This window comes from Ursus arctos, unplaced genomic scaffold, assembly GCF_023065955.2.
Source record: "Ursus arctos isolate Adak ecotype North America unplaced genomic scaffold, UrsArc2.0 scaffold_16, whole genome shotgun sequence".
Lineage (NCBI taxonomy): Eukaryota > Metazoa > Chordata > Mammalia > Carnivora > Ursidae > Ursus > Ursus arctos.
Genome location: NW_026622830.1, coordinates 1,211,476 through 1,223,800, shown reverse-complemented (window position 1 = coordinate 1,223,800; position 12,325 = coordinate 1,211,476). Strand labels below are relative to the sequence as shown.

The window sequence follows — 12,325 nt, the reverse complement described above, 5'->3', positions numbered from 1 at the left end:
CTGTCTCCAATTAGCAGTATTTATTGAAGGTGACTCTGTATTGCAAGAAAGTCTACTGCTATGACCCTGTTGTGATAAATAAGGCCACTCGTGTGAAAACCTCAGTTCCAAACACTACAGTTTATTACACAGAAAGTAATGACTCTCAATATGAAAATGAGGGCATTGAAGGAATCCACTGTGACAATATCTCATTCATGGACAAAAGTGGCTTCAAAGGGAGTCTCTGGAAAATGTCCAGCAGCAAGGCTGGACACGGACCACATTTCACAACGCGGGTCCCAAGTCAGCACAGGGGGAGGGAGAAACAAAGGAGTAAAATTTCCAAACTACTTCTAATTAAGAACAATTTAACTTGTTCCAATTGCTAAGCGGGCATATTTAAAATGTAAATAAAATAAGTAAAAAGCAGTGCACCTTGGAAGACTAAGGAAATTACGAAGGATGTTAATTTTTGAAGTTATCATGTTAAGAAAACATGATGGAATCAGGCAGATAATTGAAATTTTCTTGCTAATTGTCAACATGTCTTCATCCCCAAATGGTCTAAGAGGACACGAATGGCTAAGTATTTTGTTCTAGACAAACATCTTTACAAACGTGCTATAACGTCCCCACTAGAGGCCCCCCAACTGGACTCACGTCCCCTAGAGCCAGACCGCCGGGGCTCTGGGGCTGCACGGACGCTCGGGGCCCCGGGCAGCAGCCGCCACCGCCGGGAGCTAGCGGTCCCTTCCGGTCACTTGACATCCATGGCCGGGCTGCTCTGTAGGCTCTCCTGCGCGGGACGCGCCGCCAAGGAGTCCGGTCTGGTCAACTTGAGCCTTCGGCCAGTTTTACCGCAAAACACACTCTCAAATTCCTGAAGTTGAGAAACAACCATTAATGTTCTGAATTTACGGACTTGGAAACTATCTTAAAAATACAAAAGGCTGGGGACGCCTGGCTGGCTCAGTCAGTGGAGGCAAGCAGCTCTTAATCTCGGGTCGTGAGTTCGAGCCCCGCAATGGGCATAGAGGTTACTTAAAATGAATAAATAAAATTAAAAATACACCAAAGGTTGAAATTATGAGCCAAACTACTTCAAGATACATAAAGGTGTCACCCACAAACTCATGTCACCTCTCGTAAGGGGGTGTGTGTGATAAAAACAGGGATTCAAACATTTTTCTCAGAGAGTCACATTTACATGTACCGTTAATTTTCCAATAGACTCCCATAATGCCTGTCCACGTTATAAAGCCTTCTTTATTTAAAAACAAGCAGCCACACTCACATTTTTTAATGTAGTAAAATACGCATACGACTTTACCATTTTCACGTGTGTTTGCTGGGCCGCATTCCGCCCACGCACACTGTGCCATAGCATCGCTACCATCCGTCTCCAGAACTTTCCATCGCCCCACAGACACCGTGCCCATCACGTACCCCACGCACACTGGTGAGTGCTCCATGGCAGGCCTGGTGTCAGGGGCCAGCTCTGGAAGGCTGAAAGCTGGCTCCCGCGGAGCCCTGTCGACCGCGGCCCTTGCTCATGCTTTCTGCCTTTCGGAACTTTGACAAGCCCCGGCTTTCACGGCGGGGTCACACTGGCTGGTCCTGAGCATACGGGGCAGCCCCGAGATCACAGAAGGAGAAGGAAAGTGCAAGCAGATGGCCTGATCTCATCAGCCTCTGGGAACAAAGATCAGGGGTCTGCAAATGCACAAGGTGGGAAACCCTAAAGGACAGGGGCTTCCATCTCTTCCATAAGGACAGGGAAGAGAGGAGGGGCCATCGTGGACTCAAAGGTGTTTGCGAGCTGCCAACGTTGGGCTGGATGGCATTTGGACCCTGATTCAAGGAAGTCAGCTGTACAGAGACTGCGGTGAGCCCATCGGGGCATCTGGATGCGGTGGTGCTTTTCAACCACACTTCTATTTTTAAAGATGCCCTTGTCCGTGAAACCGAGAGATCTCTGGAACGCTTTAAAACATCCACTGAGGGTGGCAGGATGGGGTACTGCCCAAGGCCAAGCTACAGGACTACAGGAGCTCAGTGTTCTCTTCTCCCCACGTCTGTGCATGGATACACTTCCAAATTTTTTTGTTTTTTAAAGCATAGCATTCTTTTTTTTTTTTTTAAAGATTTTATTTATTTATTCGACAGAGATAGAGACAGCCAGCGAGAGAGGGAACACAAGCAGGGGGAGTGGGAGAGGAAGAAGCAGGCTCATAGCAGAGGAGCCTGATGTGGGGCTCGATCCCATAACGCCGGGAGGCAGATGCTTAACCGCTGTGCCACCCAGGCGCCCCTGTTTTTTAAAGCATAGCATTCTTAACAATTAAATTTACGTTTACAGATTTTCTATTATGGTAAAAAGTCTGTAACATGAAGTCTTCCATTTTAGCCACTCCGAGTGGTTTTACCCGGTGGCATTAACTACCTTCACAACGCTGTGTGATCAGCATGATTTCTGACTTGGCGTCGCCCCACACGGACACTCTGTCCCCAGGAAACACTGACTCTCGCCCTCCCCCAGCACCCACCCACCATCCCGCTTTCTGTCCCTACAAATCAGACGACTCCAGGGACCCACAGAGGACGCGCACAGCAGCCGGCCTTCCGTGAGTGGCGTCCTTCACTCAGAATAGGGTCCGCAGGTGCACCCGCGCTGTGGCAGGAGCCCGAGTGCTTCCTTTCCATGGCTGAGCCACATCCCGCTGTCTGTGCACACGCTGTGCTCATCCACTCGCCTGCCGACGGGCACTTGGGGGCCTTCACGTCCTGGCCGCTGGGACTAGCGCTGCTGTGGACATTCACATACAAGTGTCCACCTGGGTCCCTGCCCGCAAGTACAACTGCTGGGTCATCTGGCAATTCTAACGTCTTGAAATCTGTCCCCCGATTTCCCACGGCAGCTGCACGGTGTTCCACTCCAACCTGCTATTCCGTCTGTCTGTACCAGCTACGCCTACCGGGTGTGAAGGGCGTGGCCACGTGGTTTGGATTTGCATCTCCCTGACGACTGACTGGCGATGTCAAGCGTCTGCTCACAGACCTGTTGGCCATTTGTTTATCTTCTTTGGAAAAAGATATTCAAATTCCGTGTTTGAATGGTGTTGTCTTCCTGTTGCTGGGCTGTAGCGGGTTTATACTGGACTCAGGTCCAGAAAGGGAAGCAGAGCTACCGCGCTGGGCTAGGTAAGCCCTGGACGGCCTGGAACGGCTGAAGCACACTACCTGTCCACCTGCCAAGTGGCGTCTGACCAAGGCCACCTGCCGCTGGTACTGCTACCGCACTCAGGAGCTATACCTGCACGTATCCCTAACTTTCTTCCCAAACTTCAAAGGCTTTTAGGGTCTTGATGCACTTTAAGATGAGCCACATTTTGACGATTGCCTATATCCTGACACCCAAAGGCCCAAATATAAAATATTTGCCTATATTTGAGAAAGTAGAATTTACCTTTGGGAATAATTACATAGAAGTCACAAAGAAGGAAACAGTCATTTCTGACATAAGGAAGTACTCCAGAGACTTCCTGAACAACACGCACAGAACGAGGTGAGCGCCGGGTGTCCCCCTTTGCTGTGAGCACTTCCGCCAGCAACGGGGGAGCGCGGTGTGGGCTGGGTTCTCCCGGGGCCCCCGCACCTCCTTCGCGGGGCCAGACGCAAGCCGGCAGCCACCGTCCTACTCTCCACCGGCAGCTGTTTCCACGAAACCTCAGGGGGATGACAGAGTTTCAAGGGAGTTTTACCACGAATCAGAACAGCTTGAGATGATGTCTGGCCAAAGCTGATATTCACATTCGGTTGGTAAATATGAGAATGCGAAATATAAAAGGTGTCTCTTTTGGGTCACCTGGCTGGCTCAGTGGGAAGAGCATGTGACTCGTGACCTTGGGGTCAGGAGTTTGAGCCCCACCCTGGGTGTGGAGACGACGTAAGTAAAAATAAACTTAAAAAAAGAAAGCGAATTTCTTAATAGGAAAGAGGCTCCAATCACACGTCAAGGAGCCGTGCCAGGAAGCTGTGAAGACAACAGGCAACGGGCGCACCTGGTGAGCGCTGACCCACCTGAGCAAACGCTCAGGGAACTGGCCGTGCCTCTCAGAGCGGGTCTGCCAGACAACAGAGGAGAGGAAGAGTCTGGGGGTTTTTTTCTATTTTTTTTTTAAAGAAAATTTTTAAAAATTAATTTGGGGCGGGGAGAGCGTTGAGAAAGCACAAGCAGGGCCAGAGCCAGAGGGAGAAGCAGACTCCCCGCTGAGCAGAGAGACCCAATGTGGGACTCGATCCCAGAACCCCAGGGTCATGACCTGAGCTGAAGGCAGACGCTTCATCGCTGAGCCACCCCGGTGCCCTGAGAGGAAGAGTCTGAATCGCCATTAATGATCTCAACCTAAGAAACACAGAATTCACCAAACAGAGGATACACATTCTTTCCAAATAAATACAGAACTTTTAAAAACTGACCACAGAAGAGGTCACAACGGAAGTCTCTGCAAACTCTCAAAAACTGTTTCCTTATACAGACCGTATTCGTTGATGACAACGTAACTAAAAAATGTGAAAAACAAACCAAAAGCTTTTAAACTCAAGATGTCAGAAAGAACAAAACTTTTAAAAAATAAAGAAGGTAAGCTTTTAGAACAATATACAAGGAAATTACAACAGAAAAACACACTACCACTGACTCCACTTGCCCCGCAAAAGCCAACAGAGCAGAACAGCTCACGCAGCGTGAATGCCACGTGGAGACAGGAGGGGACACAGAAACACAGCCCACAGCTCCTGGCCCCACCGCGATCTACACACAGGAGGCTCTTTTTAAAACACGTCCACGTGTACACGCCAACCTCGGCTCAGTCCCTGACAGATGCCGCAGCCACAGCAGCGGCCACACGACGGCTTCGACCAGGAGCAGAACCGGGCGCGCTGGGCTTGCCTCACCTCACCAAGGCCTCGTCGGCACTCACCCTGACCACCAGCATGCTGAGCCCAGTGCCTGGAGCCGGGGTCCCCCTAGGGCAGAGCCCTGAAGCCAATGCTGCGAACGCCTCCGTCCTTCCGAGCGGCCAAGGGAGGGGCGGCTGGACTCGACTCACACCACGCGTTCGGTCCTACCGGGAGCCGCGCTCACTCGCTGCCATTGTCCCTGGGACCGAACAGACAGGGTCAAGGCAGCACTGGCTGCACTGAAGAGCCAGGAGCTTGGGCCCCAGGCCCCCAAGCCACCCCCGGTCACCCAGCCCATGGAAGAGTCTCTCTTCCCTGCCTTCCGAATGCATCTGAAGTCCAGACTGTTTAACGTTATTTGCCTCTCTCTCCCTTCTGAACTAGTTTCGCTTCATCCCTTCACAAAGTTTTCAGAGGGTAAAAAACATACATCTTACAGGTCTCTGAAAGCCCTTCAAGCCCCATACAATCCACTGCATACAGCAAGTGCTCAATCTGTTATCAGACAACTGATACTTCAGTCACTTAAACTCTGTATGTCAGTGAACCAACGCAGGCTGTAATTATTACTTCGATGAACGATGAGTTACAACATTAATGCACGGAGTTTTGTTCACAGTGAACTCAGTATCTGACATTGGATTCCAGGAATCAAAGGACAGTCAGGGGTATCTTAGGGAACAAAGAATAAATAACATCACTGACAAGTTTTTAAAATTCTGAAAATCTACCTGCCCTGAATACTGACCTTTTTAAGAGAATCTCCATGTCTTTCCTGAATGTACTTCAGGAACGCCGTGGTCCACTGCAGGGTGGTCGCCTTATCCGTCTCCGCGTTGCAGAACGGGACTAAGAGATTCAACTCATCGCAGCAAATGCGGATTCTGCGCCTACAGTCAAAATCCAAAGTAATCACGCTGAGAAACAGAAGCAGTACTGCCGCTCCTGGCCCGCACCGGTGCTTGGGGCCGTGCTTCGCCGGGACGGTCCTGCGCACGGGACAGGAGCACGGGCCAGGTTCAAGTCTCTAGACCAAGGACGGGGCCAAACCCCCGAACCTGGAAGCAAAACTGTGTATGTGCTTCTTCTGGGCAGACTGTTCTTCACTTAACAGTTATTACCCTGCTCTCCATGTGCCAAGGAACTCATCCACAGCTAAGAGTCACAGCTTTGACCTCCAGGGGGCCCTGGTTCAAAAAAGGATCACAGACTACCAGCATGCTAATACCCTGAAACCCAGTCTTTTCAGAGTTTTGTGTTTTGTTTTGTTTTTTTTTCCAGAAAGAACTTAAATTACAAGTTGGGTCTTAAGATTAGACTTTGTTCATCCTCGCAGATGACATTCTACATCATGCCGAGTTCTACAGAAGCCAACACGGAGCAGCTGACCCAGCACGACCCTTGCTGCCCACCTTCCCAAGTGCACGCGTGGGAGCTGACGTAGTGATCTCGTAAGGCAAACACGACAGCTGGCACCTCTCCGCAGCCCGTGCAGGAGACAGCTCTACTTCACAGACGAGGAACGGAGATAAGAGGTAGTGACCGCGCAGTGTGTTACCCTAGGGAATGGCAGGGTGCCAACCTACGGGGTAAGGGTTCTCCCACGGTGGATACTCGGTAAACGTCGATGAAATGTCAGAGTAGGAAAGCTGTCCTTCGTAGTTCAGAGACGTCCTTTACTTCGAGCGTGTGCGTGTGTAGGGGTAGGTGTGAATGACGGCTGGTGGGCTAGCTAGCTCTAACACATCCCTTAAAGAGTAATAAATTGCCTCAACACTGGAGCCTCAGAGTTGAATATTTGCCTGCCCCGTGCTACAGATAGGAAACTGGGGGGCGCCTGGGTGGCTCAGTCGTTAAGCGTCTGCCTTCGGCTCAGGGCGTGATCCCAGGGTCCTGGGATCAAGCCCCGCATCGGGCTCCCTGCTCCACTATGAGCCTGCTTCTTCCTCTCCCACTCCCCCGCTTGTGTTCCCTCTCTCGCTGTCATGCTCTGTCAAATAAACAAATAAATAAAATCTTAAAAAAAAAAAAAGAAAGAAAGAAAGAAAAGAAACTGGGACCAAGTACCCCATAAATGACTAATTATGTTAATTATGTTAGGGAAACATCAGGTAAAAACCCAGCTGTAATACGGAAAAATTAACCACCTTTTGGTTCTATGTAAAATCTAAATAAATTCTAAATAAAATCTGCAGATAAAATGACCTAAATAAGCCCCTTTCTTCCCCACCATTCTTAAAATAACCAGGCAGCGCTGGGTGCCCTGGCGTGCAGCCCGGCTCACAAGGCTGGCCCCGACGGCCTCTGGGAGCTACGATCTCGGGAGGGCTCCCAGTACTATTAGTGAGGTGCCCAAATGTGCCTAAAATGTTTGTACAAATGATACGGTTCATGCTGAGCACTGGCTCTCCTTCTGGGGGCCCGGGGTTGAGCGGCTCACCGGGTAGGGAATGCCCCTGTGACCCGCCCGCCAGTAAAATCTTGGGGCACTGAGTCTCTCACGAGCGTTGCCCGCTGGCAATTTCACCCGTCTCAGGACCCCGTGCTGTGGGAGCGGAGTGCATCTGAGGGTGCCCTGGGGGGGACACCTGGGAGCTCGCCTCTGGCTCCCTGGACTTCTCCCCAGGCACTTCCGCTAAGTTTGCTGTGTCCTTTCTCTGTAATCAGTCAAAGCCGGAAGTCTTCCTAATGAATCATGAAACCCGGGGGTGGTCCTGGGGACCCTGCTCCACCTAGCAAAACAAAGTCAGCTTTTACTCTGGCCAACTTTTCTCCACTTTGAACACATTTTGAAATAACTAAACTATTGTTTCATGAATAACTTGCCTGTTATTGCTAGTGACTATAGTAAACTTGCGTGTCGACGAGCAATCACACGCATTACCTTCTATCTCTTTCCATGCGGTTGTGCCTCTCCCTACGCTGCGACCTTCCTCCCTGGGGCCCGCTCTGGGTCTGCTCCCCAAGGTTTGCCTGCGAGGACTCCGCGGGCGGCCAAGCGCCCTGTGTGGCGGTCGAGCCTTCGCCCACGTTCTGAATCTCTCCAAGGGCTCTTCGTTCTACATTTGTGTCCAGCTGACGTATTCTACTCCGATTCCTCTTATTTATGGCTTGCTTACATAGCGCTTCTTCTTTGCAAAAGAAGAAAAAAGTGGTATTTTAATTTTTTATTTTACTTAACTTGTCCCCATTAATGCTGAATGTTATTTTGTGGCATTTTTCAACCCAGAACAGACACATGAATGGGCAAAGAGTGCCCAGAACAGAACAGAAAGAGCTGTACTCGTGACAGGAACTGGGACAAGCCATGAGCACAAAGCTCCAAGCTCCAAACCACAAAACTGAACATAAATCTGTTACTAAGTTAAAACACTCTGAGTATTATGGGATCAGGAGACCTTTGTCAGAAGTCCCTTCTCCATCAACAGGTGTTAGCTGCCATCTATGAAGAGAGAAACCAAGAGGTTGTTCGATTTTTCTGATGTTCAGAATGGAAAAAACAAACTTTCTCCCAAAGATTTTCTTTTATACAATTACTCTAACGTGACAGCAGGTACTCGACCTCTGAAGAGGACAAAACCTAAGTGCCTCAGGGTTCCATGTGCCCTCCGCTGACACGAGACACTGCCCCCGGAAGGAGGAAGCACACACAGCTCTTATTTATGCTGGAGAAACACGGCAATTTCCACCACATCGAGAACAGCCGGCGCCTAACCATCATGTGTGCTGACGTGCATTCCCAAGACGCCAAACGAAACCAAAGTCTCTGTGGACAAAGGGTCCCTATGCACAAGGTTCACAATGGGACCTGCAAGGAAGACGTGGCGGGAATTCACAGCGTGGGGAACGTTTTGTTCCTGAAGCACAGGAGTCGGCCCACAGTTTACTTTACTAGCAACCTTCCGCGCTGCAAACAGTAGCGCGAACTTCTGCATAAAAAGTCCTAACAGGAGAACGACCCACTGCCCGGGAGAGCGCAGCACTCCAACCCCACCCTGCCCACATCAGCTCTGGAAAAGCTAGGCGTTATTCTGTCGGGCTAAGTCGAAAAATAATTTGTTTGCAGGGAGAGAGGGATTGAGAGCTCACTCTCAAGGTGAGCAGTTTGCCTTCAGCAGTTTCTTTACTTCTAAAACTTTCTGAATCACCTTATGGCCTCTTGCTCCCAACTCAATCCTTTGCCCATCTGCAGACTGTCTCCTAAAGCTTTTAGCAGATTTCAGACTCCTGCCTCACTCACGAAATATAAAATAAGAAACAAAAAAACAACTATTAAGTGCTTTCAGCAACTTGAAGGAAACTGAAAATTTACGCAAGTCTATCACTTTTCCGTTTATGGAGATTATATCAGTAAGAAACAGCAGCCCCCAAACTCAATGATTCCATACTAAGTATAAATATGATGTCTGAGGGCTCCTGGGTGGCTCGGTGGGTTAAGCGGCCAACTCCCAATTTTGGCTCAGGTCATGAGATTGATCCCCTCAGTGGGCTCTGTGCTCAGCATGGAGTCTGCCTGAGATTTTCTCTCTCCCTCTGCCCCTCCCCCTGCTTGTGTGCTCGCGCTCTCTCAAATAAATGGATAAATCTTAAAAAAAAAAACAAAAACGCTTCATATTTATATTTGGCCTCTCTCCCTCCCCACCCATGGCCAAGATGCCAGCAGGGCAGTGCTCCCTCCACTTTATGGCTTACCTCCTACTTTAATCCAAACCTGCTCAGGCAAAGCTTTGTTTCTACTGCCCAAAGTCTGTTTAGTGGATTCAATTTCCTGCTGGTAACAGAAAGAAAATGCTCTAGGCAATCCAATGTCCTGATGCTTGGCAGCTTCGAGTATAGAACATGGGTTACCAGAACCCTGGAAAACATGAAGCAACAGGAAGTTTATCAGCACGCACACAAATCAAATGCACTCGAAACGGAGTCACGGCAAAGGTGTTCATGCAATCTCAGTAACTCTACGTACACTGAGGATTTTAAGACATTCCCAAACCACAAAAACGCTCTTGATCTTAAAGACGATTAAGCTCAATGAAAGAACAAATCCTTCAGACCTAAAGAAGGTAAAATCCATTTAATACAAAAGAGCAGCACCTGACGAGTTCCTCCCTTACCTGCGTCTGTGAGAGGCTTGAACCCCCGGCAGCAGAGCAAGCATTCGCCGTGAACAGAGGGCACGTAAATTGTAAAGCGGTGGCGGCTGCCGCGGTTTTATTTTTCACCAACGTTGTGCATTTGTTTTGTTGCTGATGAAGAGGGACGTTCATGAATTCGGAAGGATGTCGGATAAGCGTTACCAAGCTGCCAAGACAAAGGAGACCCGGAGACACGTGAAGACCGTGTGGCAGGCAAGTGTGCCGTTAACGCTTTTATCAGCATCCCGCTCTCCTGGTTAGCCCAGGACTTCTGGACAGCTCAGATTGGGCAGGATGAGCCCCCCTCCTCGTGGAGACTTCCACAGAACCGTGATCAACCAGCGCTGCAGGGGACAAGCTCAAACTTCTTCCTCAAAGAGGACCAAGGGGCCGGAGGTCGCCTGATACCAATATCTGTCGCTTTTTTTTTTTTTTTGCCATTCTCCAAAATCTGATGACTAGGGGCAAAATGGGGAAAACCACAGGGTGGGGAGGCATAGAAAGCTGAGGAGCCCCCCAGCACAGAGGCTACCCCTCTTCAGTAGTTCTGACAGGCTGGCATCCTGGTGGCAGGGTGAAGCTGCGTTCTGTCATCAGGACACGTTCCTTCCACCAAGGCTCATCCATGTGTCACCCCTAACCTGAGTCAACGTGGGGGGGAACAGGCCTCTTCTGACATTTAGGCGGATAATGTGGTGCAAAAGCTTTGGTCCTCAGAACCATCTGTACACTTATCTCAACTGAGCTCTCGTCCACGTGCAGACCGAATACACACCACACAAGGGCAGGCTTCGCCGTATGCACTCAGGACTCAAAGAGCATTTGCTCATCAGCACCTGCGCAGACCACAACACCTTTCAAGTCCGCCCCATACCCAACAGGGTCTGCTCCCTGTGAAGATGCCAGCCAGGGAAGGCTGGTGGCTTTCTCCACAGATGACTTCACCTACACCCAGACCCACCTGGGCCTAATCCCTATTAAAACACAAGCTGTAGTAAGGCTGGTGGCCTCGGCATCGGACGGCCTCGTGTGCACACAAACCCGGCGGGCCTGCTCCCTGCGCACCCGCGCCCTCCCCGCGCCAGGCCACCCCGGAGGGTGGCGAGGGAGGGACACCCACTTGTTGAGCGCCACGCCGGCCTCGGGGGGCTCAGCGCCGCGCGGGGCGGGCGGCGGCTCGGCAGGGATGCTGTTGAAGCGGTCCTCCAGGCGGACGCGCACGGCCGACTTGGCCCGCGCCTCAGGCGCGCCCTCCGCGTTCTCCTTGCAGCCGCCGTCGGGCGCCTTGGGCCGCGGCGCGCCCGGACCGGGGCCGTCGGCGCCCGGCGTCTTCTCGGCGGGGGCGGGGGCGTTGGCGGGGGCGCCCGCCTCGCTCAGCAGCATCATGCGCAGCTCCTGGAAGTCGACGTGGCCCAGGCAGGGCGCTGCGCCCGCGAAGCCGCCGTCGGCCAGAGCGGGCGGGCACAGCACCGGGTACACGGGCGCCGCGCCCCCCGCCGCCGCCGCCGCCGCGCCCCCCGCCGCCGCGAAGCCGCCCGCCGCCGCCGCGCCCGGCGCCGCCGCCGCCAGGAAGGCCGAGCTGAGGCGCGCGTCGAGCTCGCCGTCGGCCGCCGCCGCCTCCATGTGCGAGTAGAGGATGTGCTGCAGCTGCGTGTACTCCACCTCCGTCATCTCCACCAGGCTCAGGTCGGTGGTCGTGAAGCTCAGCCCCGCCTCGCCCGGCGCCGCGTCCGCGCCCTCGGGGCCCGCCGGCCCGCCCGCCTGCGGCGGCTCCCGCGGCCCGGGGCCCGACATGCCGGAGCCAACGGCGGGGCGCGCGGCGGGGCCGGCGGGCACCGGGCCGGCGCGGCCTCGCCGGGCGACGTTGGGGGCGGGAAACCGCTGGGCCCGCAGCGCGCCTGCGCCGCCCCGCCCCGCAACGGAAACCCCACCCCCTGCGCCGCGGCCCCGCCCCCGCCAACCGCCTGGCGGTCGGCCGGCTGCGCCGCGCCGCGCCGCGCCCCGCCCCGCCCCCGACGGCGGCGGCGGCGGCGGCCAAGGGAGCTGCGCGCGCAGGTGTGTGTGTGTGTTGGCGGGGCGCCCCCTCCACCAGGGCGGCAGGCTGCGCGCGCAGGTCACAGGTGCTACACTTGCGCCGTGTACCTGTGTGAGCCGGCTCCCTGCAGCCTGGTGACGAGTCTTCAGACCCGCGCGTCCCAGAACAGACAGTAGCCTGCGTCCCGAGCGCGGAGCGCTCCTTTGCCGCGTCC

General features: G+C 52.9%; 1 protein-coding gene across 3 annotated transcripts; it reads right to left on the bottom strand.

Moving 5' to 3' along the window:
* Nucleotides 1-105: 105 nt before the first annotated feature.
* Nucleotides 106-11,901, bottom strand: TCFL5 (transcription factor like 5). Of its 3 annotated transcripts, none has more exons than XM_026502828.4 (6): nucleotides 11,197-11,901; nucleotides 10,056-10,242; nucleotides 9,637-9,799; nucleotides 7,829-8,075; nucleotides 5,693-5,834; nucleotides 106-862 (listed from the first exon to the last, which is right to left on the bottom strand). In XM_026502828.4, exons 1-6 carry the CDS (start codon nucleotides 11,868-11,870, stop codon nucleotides 740-742), a joined length of 1,536 nt encoding a protein of 511 aa, XP_026358613.2. In that variant the 5' UTR covers nucleotides 11,871-11,901; the 3' UTR covers nucleotides 106-739. The 3 variants fall into 3 exon arrangements, with proteins under 3 accessions (XP_026358613.2, XP_048078251.1, XP_048078252.1); XM_048222294.2 differs by having other exon boundaries at nucleotides 7,829-8,072; XM_048222295.2 differs by lacking the exon at nucleotides 106-862 and adding an exon at nucleotides 1,231-5,143 and having other exon boundaries at nucleotides 7,829-8,072.
* Nucleotides 11,902-12,325: the final 424 nt, after the last annotated feature.

Coding starts and splice junctions, on each gene's coding strand:
- TCFL5 (XM_026502828.4), bottom strand. CDS start 11,870: ATGTCGGGCCCCGGGCCGCGGGAGCCGCCGCAGGCGGGCGGGCCGGCG. Junction 10,243..11,196: donor GCCGGCGTGGCGCTCAACAA/GTGGGTGTCCCT, acceptor TTGTCTTGGCAG/CTTGGTAACGCTTATCCGAC. Junction 8,076..9,636: donor GGTTTGGATTAAAGTAGGAG/GTAAGCCATAAA, acceptor TCTTTTGCAAAG/AAGAAGCGCTATGTAAGCAA.